This window comes from Mirounga leonina, unplaced genomic scaffold (genome assembly GCF_011800145.1).
Source record: "Mirounga leonina isolate KUSES-001 unplaced genomic scaffold, KU_Mleo_1.0 Mir_165, whole genome shotgun sequence".
Lineage (NCBI taxonomy): Eukaryota > Metazoa > Chordata > Mammalia > Carnivora > Phocidae > Mirounga > Mirounga leonina.
In genome coordinates this window covers 17,181,121-17,199,000 of record NW_023270415.1, presented here as the reverse complement: position 1 = coordinate 17,199,000, position 17,880 = coordinate 17,181,121, and the positions used below count along the sequence as shown (strand labels likewise).

The 17,880-nt window shown below is 37.2% G+C and overlaps 1 protein-coding gene across 3 annotated transcripts in view; it reads left to right on the top strand.

Moving 5' to 3' along the window:
* Positions 1–17,880, top strand: part of PDE7A (phosphodiesterase 7A) — a 109,897-nt gene that overhangs the window by 56,577 nt on the left and 35,440 nt on the right. For all 3 annotated transcript variants that reach the window (XM_035011253.1, XM_035011251.1, XM_035011252.1), the window contains exon 3: positions 2,820–2,903. In XM_035011253.1, coding sequence (XP_034867144.1) covers positions 2,820–2,903 — 84 coding nt within the window. The remainder of the gene's footprint in view (positions 1–2,819; positions 2,904–17,880) is intronic.

The following is a 17,880-nucleotide window of genomic DNA, read 5'->3' as shown; positions in this document are numbered from 1 at the left end:
TTTGCTTTTCTTCCTTTTATCCCTCTTTTTTTTTTTTTTTAATTTATTTATTTGACAGAGACAGAGATAGCGAGAGCAGGAACACAAGCAGGGGGAGTGGGAGAGGGAGAAGCAGGCCTCCTGCCGAGCAGAGAGCCCAGTGCGGGGCTCGATCCCAGGACGCTGGGATCATGACTTGAGCTGAAGGCAGCTGCTTAACAACTGAGCCACCCAGGTGCCCCCTTTTTTCCCCTCTTTAATTTACCTTGTGTGTCTGCCTCAACTCCATTCTACTGTAATATGTATTTTTTCCTCACTAGTGTGTGGTCTTTTCCTCTTTACTCTCTCTGTCTCTCTACAAACACATTTGGGATTCTGCTCTCCTGAAAACAACTTTAGACTCCTTTTTTTTTTTTTTAAACTCTGTAGAACATCTCCACATGAGTGTATTGTGGGTACCTGACATTTAATTGAGCAGCAGAGGCACATAGGTAGAGGCAGGGAGACTAGCTAAGGAGCGAGAGCAAGAACAAAACATTTGTGTTCCCGGGGCGCCTGGGTGGCTCAGTCATTGGACGTCTGCCTTCGGCTCAGGTCATGATCCCAGGGTCCTGGGATCGAGCCCCACATTGGGCTCCCTGCTCCGCGGGAAGCCTGCTTCTCCCTCTCCCACTCCCCCTGCTTTTGTTCCCTCTCTCGTTGTGTCTCTCTCTGTCAAATAAATAAATAAAATCTTTTAAAAAAAAAAAAATTTGTGTTCCCAGGTCTGTTCATTTTTCAGTCTTTTGCCATCTCAGCACATAACTCCATTCTTCTGGTTGTCAGATCAGAAGCCTTCAAGTCATTTTTGACTCTTATTTCTTATCCACTTCATGTCTACTTCATCAGCAAATCCTCTTGGCTGATACCTTCAAAGTATATCCAGAATTTCACCACCCTTGATGCTGTTACCATCGCGATCTGAGCCATAGTTATCTTTTTTATTGTTAATTATAGTCACATTGTTGTACATTAGATCTGCAGAACTTACCCTGCATAACTGACACATGGTTCCCTTGAACAGTATCTCCCCATAGCCACCCCCCACCAACCCATAGATTGCTTCATTTCTTACACTTGCTCCTTAGCTAGTCTCCCTGCCTCTACCTATGTGCCTCCGCTTGATTCTAGTTTATGTGGCCAAAGTGAACCTTTTGAGAACTAAGTTAAATCAGTCTCACTCCTCCATTCAGAATCTTCTGATGGTTTTCTGAGATGAACAGCCAGAGCTATTATGATGGCCCACAGAGGTCCAGCATGAACTGGCCCTACAACCTCTCTGACTTGACTTCTCCCTCACCTCAGTCCATCCATGCTGGCCTCTTTGCTTGACCTTGAACATGCCAAGCATGCCCCCCATCTCAGGGTATTTTATTTATTCTTTGTTATGCCTGGAAACCTCTTCCTCCAGATAGCCACATGGCTCACTGCCTCACTTCTTTCAGGCCTCTGCTCAAATACCTTTTTTTCAATGAGGCCTTCTCTGACCACCCTAGTGAGTCCATTCTCCCCTACTTCTTCCCCCCCCCTCCCCGCCCCTGCCATTCTTCTTTCCTTGCTTTAGTTTTTTCCAGGTTACTTATTACCATCTTCTGTAGAATGAAATCCTTACTTGTTATATTATTTATTTCCATGAAAGGATAAGCTTCATGAAGCCGGGGACTTTATGTGTTTTGCTCACTGCTATACTTGCAGTGCCTGACGTGTGGTGGCTGTTCAGTAAGAATTTGTTGCAGGGTGAAGGAATCGCCACATGAGAGAGTTGATTAATCACTATGGGATGACACGAACATTGAAGGAAATGATGGCCTTACTTAGAGAAACGAGTGAGCCAGGAAGGCCTTCTAGGCAAGCACAATTCAAGGGCACAGGCGGCAGGGATGAAGACCTAAAGGTTATGAAGTTTGAGGCTGTGGAAGTATAGTGGGGAAACTGCTGTCTTTGGAGTCCACAGAGTAGGTTTGTATCCTGACTCACCCTTTACTAGCTTTATGGCATGGGCAGGCTACTTAACTTCTCAAAGTCTCAGTTTCTTCATCTGTAATGGGGACTAAGATGCCTACCTCCCAGAGTTGCTGAGAGAATTAAATAAAATAGTGCCTATAAGGCACAAAAGAGTGTCTGGTACATGCTTCCAGTGGTTATTTTGCTGTGTGGAGAAGTAGATCTGAAATTCATATGAATACATGTAGAAGAAACAATACTGAGCTTATACAGGCCAAAGTTTAAGACCCAACTAAAGTCCTTGGGTGTATGTCCACTATCAATGAGAAAAGAGAAGATTGATCAAATTAAACATTTAAGGCAAAATCTTTAACATTTTATTTTTCTGTACATTCATAAAATTTTAAGGTGCTTAAGAATGGGTCATGTATTTTCTTTCATATCTCTTATAGTCTAGTATGGTGGTGGGCAAGGGGTAGACACTTAATATTTTTCTCTCTGGATTTTTAGAGTTTTGTGCTGAGGATTTTAATTAACTCCATGTGAATAATAAGATATTAGGTTCAACTGTCATATACTTGTCATGTTTCCGAATGCTAACTTTAAAATTTAGATAGTAATTATTATTATTATTATTATTATTGTAGAGGTAGATTAAAAAAAGTCCACCTAGCCATACAATTCAATATTGAAAATTTGTAAATCCCTTTAAATAGATCAGCTGTTAACTACTTACTCCATAAGTACTTAGTGGGCCAGTACTTATGAGTATGATACCACATAAACCTTTGTTGCATATGGGAGCTTCTTCCCAAAATGGCAGCCTTCTAAGTTTATTTTTTCTTGATTTTGTCCAGGAGATGTACGTGTAAGGAGTCGAGCAGGATTTGAATCAGAAAGAAGAGGTTCTCATCCATATATTGATTTTCGTATTTTTCATGGTAAGTGTTGGCATATACAGTATTTCTCTTAGGCTTTCAGTAAACTTCAGATTTTCATAAACTTATGTAATTTTTCAAAGGAAAAAAAAGTTATGTTTGGAATGTTTTAAAAAACATTGGGTCATGATAAATGACACTTTATTTCTAGATAATGTTGGTAAATGCTTAGAGGCAATTAGAATTGTAAAGTATAAAATATGAAAGCTGATATAGTTTTTCTTCTCCTTTCCAATTTAAATGTGAAATTACTTTGGTACATTTTTTTCTTCTTGAAATATGTGTGTGTGTGTGTGTGTGTGTATGTTTGAAGTTGTTTTATTCCATATGTTTTGTCTTCACTACTCTAGATAAAATGTTTTTGTGCAAATGACATTTTATAAGGTATTTTCATAGTTAACAAGGTGTATCCTGGTTTATTTGAAAATACACTGCCACCTTTAAAGATGTTTCATAGAATGCATATTTTGAAAACAAACATTGTGTGGGTCCGGCCCACAATGGAGAAAATGGAAAAAACAGAACTTCTAAAACCCTTAAATAGTAAACACATTATCTGTTTTTGGAGGAGCTCCACTTTTGGAAATGTTGGATAAATTATTTGCGTTAACACTCCATTTAAAAGAAAAAAAAACAAGAAAAACTGGACAAAATATGGAAGACATGTATTTGAGTATATCAGAATGCTGTTAAGACAGAAATGAATCTGGCATTTGGGCTACTTTCCCCCTTAGTAGCATCTGTCAATTCTGGGAAAGGTGGATGAGAAGCTGAGCAGAGTTTCTGATGGACACTTAAGACTAAAAAAAACAAAAACAGCTGTTGATATCCCACCAAGGTTGGGGCATTTGTCCTGGTAAACCCTCTGTGCTCCATTTGGAACCCCAAAGTACTGTACCTTAGAAATAAATCCCAGCTATGAAATGTTTCAATCCGTGATTAGATCAAGGTGATCTGTGACTTCAGTACCTCTAGCCACCTACTTGAAGTAAATGTTAATCCTCTTTGAAGGAAGGTGACATTACCCTGAGTCTCAGATTACCTCTAAATTTTTCATATGCAATATCAAGCACTGAATTAAAAATAAAAAAGGCAAAAGGAGATAAGACAGTGTGATGAAAAATGAAAAGGAAACAACAGTAGAAACATCCATAGGAAATTCTAATGATGGGATTATTTTACATGAGCTTCAAAATAACTAAACATAATTTGCTGATGGGGAAAAAAGACCTGATTAAGAATTTCAGTAGAGGACTGCAAATTGTGAAGAAAAAAAAAAAGAAATGGAAATTTAAGACTGAAAAATAACATATCTTAAATAAGAACTCACTGGAGATGGTGTTAACAGCAAATAAGACCAAAATGCAGAGAGAATTAGTGGATTGGGATATTAGGTCAGAAGGAAATAATTTAGAATGAAATACAAGCAAAAGATAGAAAAGACATATAGAATATGTTCTAGTTGTCAGTTGCTCTATATCTGTCAAGAATTGTGAAGAATCTTAAGATTTTACCTTATAAGTTAACAAATAAATTAGCCTGTAATTGCTTCCTGGGTGCTGGCGGAAGACAGAAGACTCCTAGGTCAGAGACAAATGACTTTATTATTCATGGCATAGCAAGCAACATGAACATAATATTATGTCAGTTCTTCTAGCTCCAGCACATCCTGCAGTGGCAACACGGAGGGTTTTATGTAGATACTGTGCACACAGTGAATTTGCATTACCTCCACGAACTTGGGGAATATACCCCTTTTACAGTAATACTGCTCTTTGTCCCAGAAAAAGATGTTACTTATCCCTCAAGGTTGCTAGCTGCAAACACAAGAAATGGCCTGGATAAGGACCTGGTCAGAGCTTGGGATTCTTGTCACACCCAGCAAGAATGTGCAGGGACACTCAGGAGTGTCCTCTGTGGAGGATTACTGCTCCCAGTAGTAACAAATGACTCCAAACTTACTGGCATAAAACAAGAGCTTTTTTTTTTTTTTTTATGTTCATGATTCTGAGCGTCAGGAATTTAGTCAGCATATCTGCTTCAATTTGTCTGTGTTCCACAGTGTTTTGATCTTCAACTAGGGTAGTTCAAACAGCTAGAGAGAGCTGGGATGGCTCCACGAGGTCTGTGTATCTGGGGCCTTGTTTTTTCTCCACATGTCCTCTCCTGGGGCTGGAACATCTAAGATGACTTCTGCACTCTTATATCTGGTGCCAGGGTAGGGTGGCTGGAATTTCTGGGGCTGGCCAGCATTTCTTTCTTTCCATAAATGGCAGTGTCACAGGAGTTGGACCTCTTCCATGACAGCTGCTGTCTTGCCCCAGAGCAAGCATTCAGAGAGAGAGGAAGTATGGGAACACCTGGTCCCTGACGATATGGGCATGGACACTGGCGCAACATCACATTTTCATATTCTTTTTATCAGCTGTGTGACACAGCTTGCCCATATGCATGCAGAGGGGACATAGATCCCACTTGTCAAAGGGAATAAGGTCAAAAATGTCAATCTTCTATCCTTAATCTGGCACCAAATGTGTTGAAAAGGTCTTTAGGGTCCCAGGAAAGGAATGGGAAATTAGAGTAAAAATAGTCTTTGAAAAGATGATCAAGTTATCTCTAAAGCTTGATAAAGCACATTAAGGTACAGATTCAAGAAGGATTATGAATCTTAAGTACAGTAACATTAAAAGAAAATCACAGTGTATTAGCATAGTATAACTGAAAACCAAAATCAAAGAGAAATGCTTTCACTCATATGTGGAATTTAAGAAACAAAACAAACGAACAAAGGGGGAAAAAAAAAAGAGGGAGCAAACCAAGAAACAGACTCTTAACTATAGAGAACAAACTGATGGTTACCAGAGGGCAGGTGGGGGGATTGGGGCAATGGGTGAAATAGAAGATGGGGATTAAGGAGTTCGCTTGTTGTCATGAGCACCGGTGATGTATCGAAGTGTTGATTCACCATATTGTACACCTGAAACTAATATTACACTGTATGTTAACTAACAAATTTAAATAAAAACTTAAAAATATATATATGGAGCATTTTAAACTTGAGAATAAGCTCTTTTCCAAAGTGGAAAAGTAAAATAAATTAATTAATTTTAAAAAAAAGTGAAAAGGAAAAAAAAGTAGTGAGAGAGAAAGAAAATTATTACCTTCAAAGGAACAGCTATGAGATTGCCAGAAACAGATTCTGTTTCGTTTTCAACAGAAACTAAGAAGCTAGAAGACAAAGGAAAGATAGCTTCAGAGTGATGGAAAAAAATAAATGTCAAACTAAAATTTCACCCACAAACAAACTCTTCTAGAGAATAAAGGAAAAGGACATACTTCATAACTTATTATGTAAAGCCAGCATAATCTTGATACTAAAACCCGACAAGGATATGACAAGAATAGGAAATTATAGCCACTATCACTCACAAATATAGATGAAACATTCTGAGTAACATACTATCAAATTAAATCTGCAGTTTATAGGAAAAAATATATTTGACCCAATTTGTATTTTCCCGGAAATATAAGGTTGGCTTAACATTCAAAAACCAGTCGTTGTAATTCACTGTATTAATAGAATAAAGGAGAAAAGTCATGGAAAGACCAGTATATAGAGATATCATTTATTACCTTTTCTATTCAATGTTGTTTTGGAGTTTGTAGTTTTCAGTACAATAATTCAAGGAAAAGAAAGAGAAGATATAACGATTAGGAAAGAAGTATATAAGTGTTATCATTTATGGATGACATGATTATGTACTTAGAAAACTATTAGGAGGAATAAGTGACTGTAGCAAGTTTGCTTGGTACAAAGTCAGTACATAGTTGTATTTTTATAAAGCAGCATTGACAAAAACTGAAATAACAATTTAAATTTATATCAACAAAAGATCAAATATGTAGGGATCAGTCTAACAAAAGATGTGTATAACTCTGCGTAGAAAACTGCATAGAGGGGAGCCTGGGTGGCTCAGATGGTTAAGCGTCTGCCTTCAACTCAGGTCATGATCCCGGGGTCCTGGGATCGAGTTCCGCATCGGGCTCCCTGCTCTTTGGGGAGCCTGCTTCTCCCTCTGCCTCTCTCTCTCTCTCTCTGTCTGTCTCTCATGAATAAATAAATAAAATCTTAAAAAAAAAAAAACTGCATAGAAAAAAGATACTACAGAGGAAAAGAAGACCTAAATAAATGGAAGTATATACTATTGTTCATGGGTTGGAAGATTCAGTATTTTTTAAGATGTTAGATTTCTTGAATTGACCTATAGGTTTAGTGAAATCACAGTAAAAATCCCAGCAGGTTTTTTTTCTCTTTGGTTGAATTGACACACTGATTATAAAATCTATATAAAAATTGAAAAAGCCTAGGGGTGCCTCGCTGACTCAGTGGAGCATGTGATCCTTGATCTCAGGGTTGTAAGTTTGAGCCCTGGTTTGGGTGTAGAGATCACTTAAAAAAAAAAAAAAAAAAAAAAAAAAAAACTTAAAAAAAAAAAGGAAAGGAAGGAAGAGCCCAAATTAGTCAGGACAATCAGAAAAATAAGAACCATGTTACAGAAGTTACTCCTCCTAGGGGTGCCTGGGTGGCTTAGTCAGTTAAGTGTCTGACTCTTGATCTCAGCTCGGGTCTTAATCTCAGGGTCATGAGTTCAAGCTGCACGCTGAGCATGGAGCCTACTTAAAAAAAAAAAAAAAAAAAGTTACTCTTCCCAGATATAAAGACTTATTACAAACCATAGTTATAATTTTAAACTAGGGTGATATTGGTTCAAAGCCTGACAAATAGGATAATAAAACAATGGTAAAGTTCAAAAACAGATTCACACACATTGTGGGGTTTTGATTTGTGACAAATATGGTAATGCAGCCTGGAAAAGATTACTTTTAAATAAATGGTGTTGAATCAGTTGGCTACCCATTTGGGAAAAAAATTAATCTTGACCCCTTATTCACACCATACATGAAAAAATCAAATTTGGGTGTATTTAGTTTTCCAAATTATACTGATAAGTCAGATAAGATGAGGAATAAGAATTGATTTAGTAATGTGGAGGTGCTGGTACGGGAAACCTGATGATTAAATGAATTTAAGAGAACAAGTAGATAGATGTAGCCAGTACAGACAATTCCGTTGGAGACTTCCACTGCAAAGAAAAGGAAAGAGAGAGAGGCAGCTGACAGGGGAAGTAGGATCACTAAAGATGGAAATTAATAGCCGAGACTAGAAAACAAAAAGACCTGGCCACCTGGAAATTTTTAAGTTCTGAAATAAATACTTCTTGAGTCAAAGAGGGAGGTGGTAACTGACTTTGCAGACTTTTAAAAAGCGATAACTAAAGATTACACATAAAAACCTGTGAAAATTCAGATGAAATTCAGTTAAAGCAGTGCTTACAGGAAAATTCAAAGCATTAAAAATATTTACTCATTTTTAACTCATTTAAATAAATGAGTTAATCAAGTTCAAGAAGTTAGAAAAAGAATAAAAGTACACCTAAGAAAAAATGAAGATAGCAATTAGTAAAGACAAAAACCAGAAATCAATGAGTTAAAAAACTAAAATAAAAATAAACTAAGGCCTGGTTCTTTACAACGAAATAAACTACTGGCTGACTTAATCAATGAATTAAAGTAAGCTAATACGAATACTTAAAAACTAAGTGGAGGCAAGGTGGCATCCTCACAGATACAAGGGAAATTAAAGAATAAAACTAGACTGCTTATTCTTACTAATTTTTTGTTTAGGAAAATACTTTTTTTAAGTAAAAATGTTATTTATGTTAACATGGGTTTATTACATTTTTTGAAAAACTTTATTTTTTTAGCACATTTTTAGGTTGAGAGCAAAATTGAGAGGAAGTACAGAGATTTCCCACATATCCCCACACCACAAATGCATAGCCTCTTCTACTATCAACATCACCAAATAGTGTGATATGTTTGTTATAATTGATGAAGCTACATTGACACATCATAATCACCCAAAGTCCGTGGTTTACATTAGGGTTCATTCTAGGTGTTGTACATTCTATGGATTTGAACAAATATATAATGACATGTATCCATTGTTATAGTATACAGAGTATTTTCACTGCCTTAAAAATCCTTTGTGCTCCACCTATTCATTCCCCCTTTTCCCAGCCATTGGCAACTACTGATCTTTTTACTTTATCCATAGTTTGCCTTTTCCAGAATGTCATATAGTTGGAATCAACTGAAAAAAAGCCTTTTCAGATTGGCTTCTTTCACATGGATAATATGCATTTTAGGTTACTCCTTATCTTTTCATGACTTGATAGCTTATTTCTTTTTAGCACTGAATAATATTCCATTGTCTGGATGTACCAAGCTTATTTATCCTTTCACCTACTGAAGGACATCTTTGTTGCTTCCAGGTTTTGTCACTTATGAATAAAGCTGCTCCAAACATCCATGTGCAGGTTTTTGTGTGGATGTGACTTCTTTGGGTAAATACCAAGGAATGTGATTGCTGGGTTATATGGCATAAAGTATGTTTAGTTTTGTAAGAAACTGTCAAACTGTCTTCCAAAGTGGCTGGACCATTTTGTATTCCTACCAGTAGTGAATGGGAATTTCTGTTGCTCCATATTCACATCAGCATTTGGTGTTTTGAGTGTTCTGGATTTTAGCCATTCTAATATATGTAGGTAGTGGTATCTCATTTTAATTTGAAATTCCCTGTGGATCATCTTTTCATATGCTTGTCTGCCATCTGAGTATCTTTGATGAGGTGTCCAGGTTTTGGCCCATTTTTTAATCAAATTGTTTTCTTGTAGAATTTTGAGTTCTTTGCACACTTTGGATAGTAGTCCTTTATCAGATGTGACTTTTGCAAATATCTGCCATTTTGTGGCTTGTCTTCTCATTCTCTTGACACTTTGCAGAGCAGAAGTTTTTAATTTTTTTTAAACAATTTTAATTCTTTTTTTTAAGATTTTATTTAAATTTATTTGAGAGAGAGAGAATGAGAGATAGAGAACACGAGAGGGAAGAGGGTCAGAGGGAGAAGCAGACTCCCTGCTGTGCAGGGAGCCCGATGTGGGACTCGATACTGGGACTCGAGGATCATGACCTGAGCCGAAGACAGTTGCTTAACCAACTGAGCCACCCAGGCGCCCAGAAGTTTTTAATTTTAATGAAGTCCATCTAAAACCAGTTTCTTTCATGGATCATGCATGTCTTTGGTGTTGTTTCTAAAAAGGCATTTCTATACCCAAGGCTGTCTAGATTTTCTCCTGTGTTATCTTCTAGGAGTTCTTTAGTTTTGTATTTTATATTAAGGTCTCTGATCCATTTTGAATTAGTTTTTGTGAAGGATGTAAGGTGTGTGTTTAGATTCATTGTTTTTGCATGTGGATGTCCAGTTGTTCCAGCACTTTTTGTTGAAGAGACTATGTTTGCTCCAGTGTAGTGCTTTTTCTCCTTTGTCAAAGATCAGTGACTATATTTATGTGGGTTTATTTCTGGGCTTTCTACCTTGTTCTACTGATCTATTTGTCTGTTCTTTTGCCAATACCACACTGTCAATTTTTGTAGCTTTATAGTAAGTCTGGAAGTCAGGTCATGTCAGTCTTCCAACTTAGTTTTTCTCCTTCAATAATGAGTTGGCTAGTGTGGGTCTTTTGCCACTCAGTGTAAACTTTAGAATTAATTTGTTGATATCCACAAGATAACTTACTGAGATTTTGATTGGGATTGCATTGAAACTATGGATCAAGTTGGGAAGAACTGACATCTTGACAGTATTGAATCTTCCTATCCATGAACTTGGAATATCTCTCCATTTACTTAGTTCTTTTTTGATTTCTTTCATCTCAGTTTTGTAATTTTCCTCATATAGATGTTATGCACATTTTGTTAGATTTATATCTAAGTATTTCATTTTGGGGGGTGCTAATGTAAATGGTATTTTTTTTTTTTAATTTCAAATACCATTTGTTTATTGCTGGTATATAAGAAAGCAGTGAACTTTTCTTTATTAACCTGTGTCCTGCAGTGTTGCGGTAATAATTGTTTATTAGTTTCAGGAGTGTTTTTTTTTGTTTGTTTATTCTTTCTGATTTTCTGTATAGACAGTCATGTCATCTGTGAGCAAAGGAAGTTTTGTTTCTTCCTTCCCAGTCTGCATATGTTTTCTTTTCTTTTCTTATTGCATTAGCTAGGACTTCTAATATGATGTTAAAAAGAATGGTAAGAGGGGATATCCTTGCCTTCTACCTAATCTTAGTAGAAAACTTTCAAGTGTCTCACCATTAAGTATTTTCATTGTGGGGTTTTTGTAGACATTCTTTATCAAGTTGAGAACATTCCCTATGTTCCTAGTTTACTAAGAGTTTTTATTATGAACGAGTGTTGGATTTTGTCAAGTGCTTTTTCTGCATTTATTGGTATGATCATGGTTTTTTGGTTTGTTTTTTTTTTTTTTTTAAGTCTGTTGACTTGTTGGATTACATTAACTGGTTTTTTGATGTTGAACCAGTCCTGGGATCGAGACCTGAGTCTGCTCCTTGTTCAGTAGGGAGCCTGCTTCTCCCTTTCCCTCTGCCACTCCGCCTGCTTGTGTGCTCTCTCTCTGTCAAATAACTAAATAAATAATCTTAAAAAAAAATAGGTAAAAAGACCCCTAACCCTCAGACCTGCTCTATCTGGGAATTACTTTCATGAAGGTACAGATTTCTGGTCCTCCAGCTTTTAAAAACTGCTTCTGGATGTCCTTCATTCAACTAAGTTTAACCTATCTAGTCTCCTGATTTTATGTTGTGAAAACTCTACGTTTTAGGCACCTAGTGACAATGAGTGATATATAACACTAACACATTGGGAGGAAAAGATAATGGGGCATGAGAAGAAGGAGGGGGAGAGAGAAATTGTTTGATTAGAGAGAGTGAGGGGCTGGTGGAGCCATGAGCCCCACAGGAGAGTAGTTTACACAGCCAGGGGCCCCGGAAGCTTTGTCTCCCTACTCTGGGCTCCTGTGCTCTTGAGGATCATTCCCTAATTTGACAGGCCGTCCTCAAGAGGCTTGCGCAGATTTCTGCTTTCACTCAACTCTAGAGACCACCAGGACACTCCTCATTTCACTTTCCTCCTTTTGAGTACGGTGGCTTACTTTTGGTAGGCTGGATTAAAAGCCCCAAATATTACTACAAATACTTGTCTATACCTGGTCTGTTGAAATACAGTATTTTGAGTCTTCAATTTATTGGACCCGATGAAATGAATTCTCTGTTGACATTTTGTCAGAATTTATCTCTTGTTTGCTTTTAAAATTGTATGTACCTAAATTTAATGAATCATTCTTTTAGTTACACCTGATTTTTAGCTTGTATAATAAATACTAATATCTTTAAAACGTAAAAGAACTGCTATAACTCTGAGTGTGCATTTAGAAAATCTGATGAGGTTTGGTTTTTTGGTTGAAAGATTCTGGCATCATTATTAAATAGTAACAGAAGCTGCCAGCTTGACAGTTACTTCTTTTCATGGAATTCACTAGAGCTTACTGACGTCATCCAGACTGGAAGGCATGGTCTCTCTGCCAATATCAGACAAGATGTAATACAAGGAATATGTTCTTTTTACAGTTTTTTTTCCCCCATGTCCACGTAAATGCAGTTCTTTCCATTTTCTTTTACTTCTGGCACGTGGTAATGTTCCAGTCCGTGTAAATGTGTTTTACCCATTATCTAGAGCTTTGTATTCATTTTAGCACTTTACTCCACCCCATACTAGGGCAGCAAGGGAACTTGTCAGGATATTTATATTGTAGCCTAAAAGCTTTGAACTTTCCTAGGCTTTTAGTCTTACTCTTATCTTTTTGTTCCTGGCCTCTGGCAGCCTCTCGTCCATGGCATCAAGTTGCCTAAAACCGTATCTTCCACCGGTTAGATTTTATAGGGTCCCCCTTGTAGTTCTCTAAGTATAATCTGAAACTATTAACCAAATGCAGGCTGGTTGCTGCCCTTCTGCTGAGCTAACTGTCTCATGTTGTCTTTATTGTAACGACTCACTATGAAAACATACAAACTCCTTAAACTTTCCCTTAGATCCTCATGTGTGTTTGATTTGGGGTTGTTTCCTGTCTTCCTAACGGGGCTGTGTAGACTTCAGTACTTGTTTTGTACTGTTATATAATCAGAAAGAACATCTGATTCTGTGTGTATTTTGAGTTTAAGAGCTCATGTCTTACTGATTTTATGGTCTTAGATTATCTCAGTCTTTAATATATAGTAACACACAAGGGTAGATCGTATTATATTCGGTAGCTTTTCCTGCTTCTTCCCTTTAAGCCCATAAAAGTTGTTGCTTGGTGTTTCCCTCAACCATGACTTTTTCTTTGTTACAGTCTTTTTCCTATTATCTTTCCTACTGTACCACCTGGCCAGTACTTTACTATTTACAAGCGTATTTTCTTCAGCCATTATTTGTTTGATCTGCTAATGTAGCTATTCATCACGTGTAATTTAGTCTCATTACAAATGTAAGCATTCCAGCCTCTACTTACAGCTGTGGTATTGTAGACTAAGGTCATATTTTGTCTGGGATTTCTATTAAATTTTAGTTTGTTCCCAATCATTCATTTGTCTTGAAATCATATCTATAATATGTAATGTAAACAACATATCTATAATAGTTCACGAAGATATCACAGGAAACTATTATCTTTTTTTCCCCCTGCCTTTTTATCGTGAATGTTCCTACTTCCTGTAACAATCCCTTTATGAAGCTTGTAGAGAGGAGCACTGCTCTGTTGAATTGAATTAGGAAACAGAGCACTCTGCCCCACATGTGTGCATTTTTAAAAATTTACCTAGTTTCCAGGTGATTGTGAAATGTCTACCTTTGAAAACCACTGATTTTTGTTGCTTCGTTGCCCCAAATTGATAGAATGTTCTGTCCCCTAGATATCTTTTTGAACTTCATAGCACAAATTAAGGAAGTAATATGGACTGGACCTTAATCTTAATGAAGTTTAATGGTAGTTTAATTCTAACTGTGCTTGGGAGAACTGGGGGAATAGGAGATTTAACTTTAGGCTTTATTTTGTATGTCACACAGTACGTCTTTGTGTACTTTCTTTTCTTTCTCAGTTCACTAAGAAGGTAATTAAAAATGTAATCAATAAGGCGCAATGTTCAAGTCCTGAGTTTGAACATTAGAGAGATCCAACATATCACATATCCTAATATGGAAATGCCTAATCCAGAACAATAGTAAGAATAATCTTTAAAAGAGTTTTATATCAGTTATTGTATCAAATCCTGTCAAAGTGAACATTGAATTCCAGAAACTAGTTTATAAGAATTGCTTAAGGGAAAGAATATTTATTATACAGCTTATTCTCATGTTAACATTGATCTGATTTTAAGTTATGAGTAACATGTTTATTTCTTTGATTTGTATTGAAGCTTGGACTACTTATATACTCATTTTAAAGTAATGAAGTTGGGGGCACGTGGGTGGCTTAGTCGGTGAGCATCCGACTCTTGATCTTGGCTCAGGTCTTGATCTCATGGTCGTGAGTTCAAGCCCCACGTTGGGCTCTGCACTGGGCATGGAGCCTGCTTAAATACGTACATACATACATACACACACACATACATACATAAAAAATAAAGTAATGAAATTGTATGCATATTGAAATATTTTAAGTGTGTACGTTTATTTCTATATATAAAAGTATGCAGTTGTCTTCAGGATGAAGTTATGCTGTCATGAACAATAAATTTGGTTTTGTTAAAATAAGTAGTGTGAAGTCATGTGTTTAAAAATATTTGAACTTGAAACTAATGTTACAGGTCAGTTATACCTCAACTAAAACAATATTTGAAATCTATGATAATTATAGCCATTCATGTTGAAGTGTTTATTCTTTCCCAGAAAGATATATTGCATGTATTATCTCAGTTAATTTTCACAACAGTCCTTTGTGGCCTATTTTATGGTGAGAAGACTGTAAAGACCTTAAATCATAACTTTCCTAATGTCACGAAACTAGTAAAAGTGGCAGAGCTGGGATTCAGACTCAGGTGTGTGACTCCCAAGCCCATGTATTTATCCACTCCGCTATGCTGCTTCTCCGTATCAGCACATACTCCTTACTCTACTAAAGACTTCACCGTGGCTTTATTCACCCAGCTCTTTTTTTCCCCATGTGTCCACACAGGCTGAATATAAATATTCTTCCAAGAAAAGCCTTCCCAGAGACATTGATAAATGTAATTACTCAGTATTAACACTAGGCTTTCAGATACGGCTATATTTGTGTGTGTGTGTGTTTAGGAAAATTAAAGGGAGGTTAGAATATAGAATGTCTTCAGTTTTTTTTTATTGAATTACCATTCCATGACATTGCCCTAGACTTGAGTTGGAACTGAATTTAAAAAAAAACATTCTTTAGGGGCCCCTGGGTGGCTCAGTTGTTAAGCATCTGCCTTTGGCTCAGGCAGGTCATGATCCTGGGGTCCTGGGATCGAGGCCCACGTCACAGGAGGCCTGCTTCTCCCTCTCCCACTCACCCTGCTTGTGTTCCCTTTCTTGCTGTGTCTCTATCAAATAAATAAATAAAATCTTTAAAAAATAAATAAAAAACATTCTTTAAATAATCTTCAAGGATAATTCATGATTACATGCATCTAAGTTGATATTTACATTTTTAAGGTCGCAGATATAGTGACTACAGGGCTCCCTCTTGTGGACCACTAAAGCAAGTAGTGATCAGGTCTCAAGATCCCAAGACTTTTCTGTTAAAAACCTCTTTTGTCTCAGAACTAAGTATCAGTGATGTCCTTTGCCGTGTGACTGGGCTGAGAGAGAAGAGAGTCTGGGACTGTCGGGAGTAAGACTGCTCAACGTGTGTGATTCTCCAGCCCTTTGGTTTCCTTAACCTCTTGCTTGTATTTCCTGTCTACTTCCTAATATTAGGGGAAAACATTGCTTCTAAATGTGCCTGCTATCCCACATTTCATTTTTTGGCCCAGAGAATCCAAGAATGGATGGCTGGAAGTAACTCCCATGAACATTCAGTAACAACACTCTTTTAGTTTTTTGGAGGCTGATTAGTTTGTTCATGGTCACATAGTGAGGTAATGTGATATTTTAGAAGAGAACCAGCAGAGCTAACAGCTCTTTAATAGTAACTTGATTAATTCAGTGAGCCCTGTTGGCTTTCTAAGCTGGATTGGAATGTAGGTAACCATGTAAACTAGAACAAGCCTGGGACTTAAAATAAATAGTCCTAGCCTGGTGGAAGCTGGGCTTTAATAAAGACAGTTTTAATCTATTGTGTATTATGCTGGGAAATAAATAATGGCATGCCTCAAGTTACAGAATGAGCTTATGACGGTATTGGTAGTAGGGCCAGATTTTATGTAACATGGTCAGAGGGTGAGCTTTTTAGTAATTGTCTGAATGAAGGGTACTAATCAAATTCTCACAGTCACTCATTCCTGTTTCTAGTTCCCATGTAACCTTTTTCATATATCCCTAAATGATAACTACTTATTCAATTTGATACCCTTTTTTTCTCTGTAGTGCTCTTTTCTTGTTTCAGCATAAGAATTTTACTTCTAATCATTATAGGGAATCCATTTGTATATGTGTGTGTGCAAGGGGGAAGAATGGGAGGGGAGCAAACCTGACGAAACTGAAAATATCCATCTTAAAATGACATCAGCATGTTTCATCCTTGATTTATAGTCACTGATCCCTTTTCTTAGATCATATTTTGGAAGCTATCCTAGGACAGTTCTGGAAGCCTCTCTAATTTTCTTTTAGAAAACTTACTTTCCAGTTTGGCGGTGTGTTTTAGAAGCCATTGAAATGTGCTCCTATGTGCTTGTTTACTTCTGAGGGTTTTTTCCAACTAGGATGTGTGTGAAGATTTAGTTATAAGAATGTTTATTACAGAATTGTAAGAAAAGTAAAAGTTAGAAACAGCCTAAATCAAAAAGATTAAGTAATTATGATAATTTCATATTTTAGAATAATACATAGCTAGTAAAAATGTTGGTACTTGTGTTATTGACTTGGAAAGATGTTCATGAATTTGTAAGTAAAAAAAATTACCATGAATTGTCTTGGAGAAAAGAAAAACTATATATACACGTGCATATAGAAAATGATTCATAGAAAAATATCTGGAGTGCCAGACTGTTAAACATTGGTTGTTTTTATACAGATAAGTCCTCCCATGCAAATTCTCCCCATTTTCAAGCTTTGGTTGAGCAGAACAGATGGCTTAGGGCAGCTACTCCCAGAAAGGACCAAGAAAAACACATCTTTTAGAAGAAAGGGTCAGATGTCACTCAAAATGACAGGGTAGGAAGATTGAGGTGTTTATCTCTCTACCAAAACAACCACTAAACTAGAGAAAAAGACCAGAGTCTACTATTTCAGGTTTCTGGATCCTGATTGGACACTTATAACAACCTTGGGGAGTACTTGATGAAGGCAGAGGCTGCTATTTGGCCGTTCATACACAAACCAGTGATCATTCCCCATTCTTCAGCCCCCTTAGCTGTGGGGACAGTGGCCTATGTTCCTGGAGGGGCTTGCTGAAGCCAGGGTGGGCACTGGGGACTTTGTTCTCCAAAACTTTGGAGTTGCATGTGTAAGTCAGTCTGTCAGATCCCTGAGTGGTAGGCGCAGACATTTGCCTTCGTTTCAGCCTTACAACTGCGGAGATTTCAACCAGCAGTGTCTACTGGAAGATTTAAAGAATCTGTTCCTGCCCTCCACTCCCCCTTCTGGAGCCACACATTTAAGGAAATCTGTGTCGGGCCACTGCGTTGGCTGACTGCAGATAATGGATCAGGAACTCCAGTGACCACACACAACAAGGAACACACAAAGGCAGATAGATATGCAAAGGTGAAAACAGTGTGGAAGTCAAAACAGATGGCTTCAGCCTACAACAAGCAAAAGTAAGCAGTACTGGAGGAGTGAGACATTAGATTTC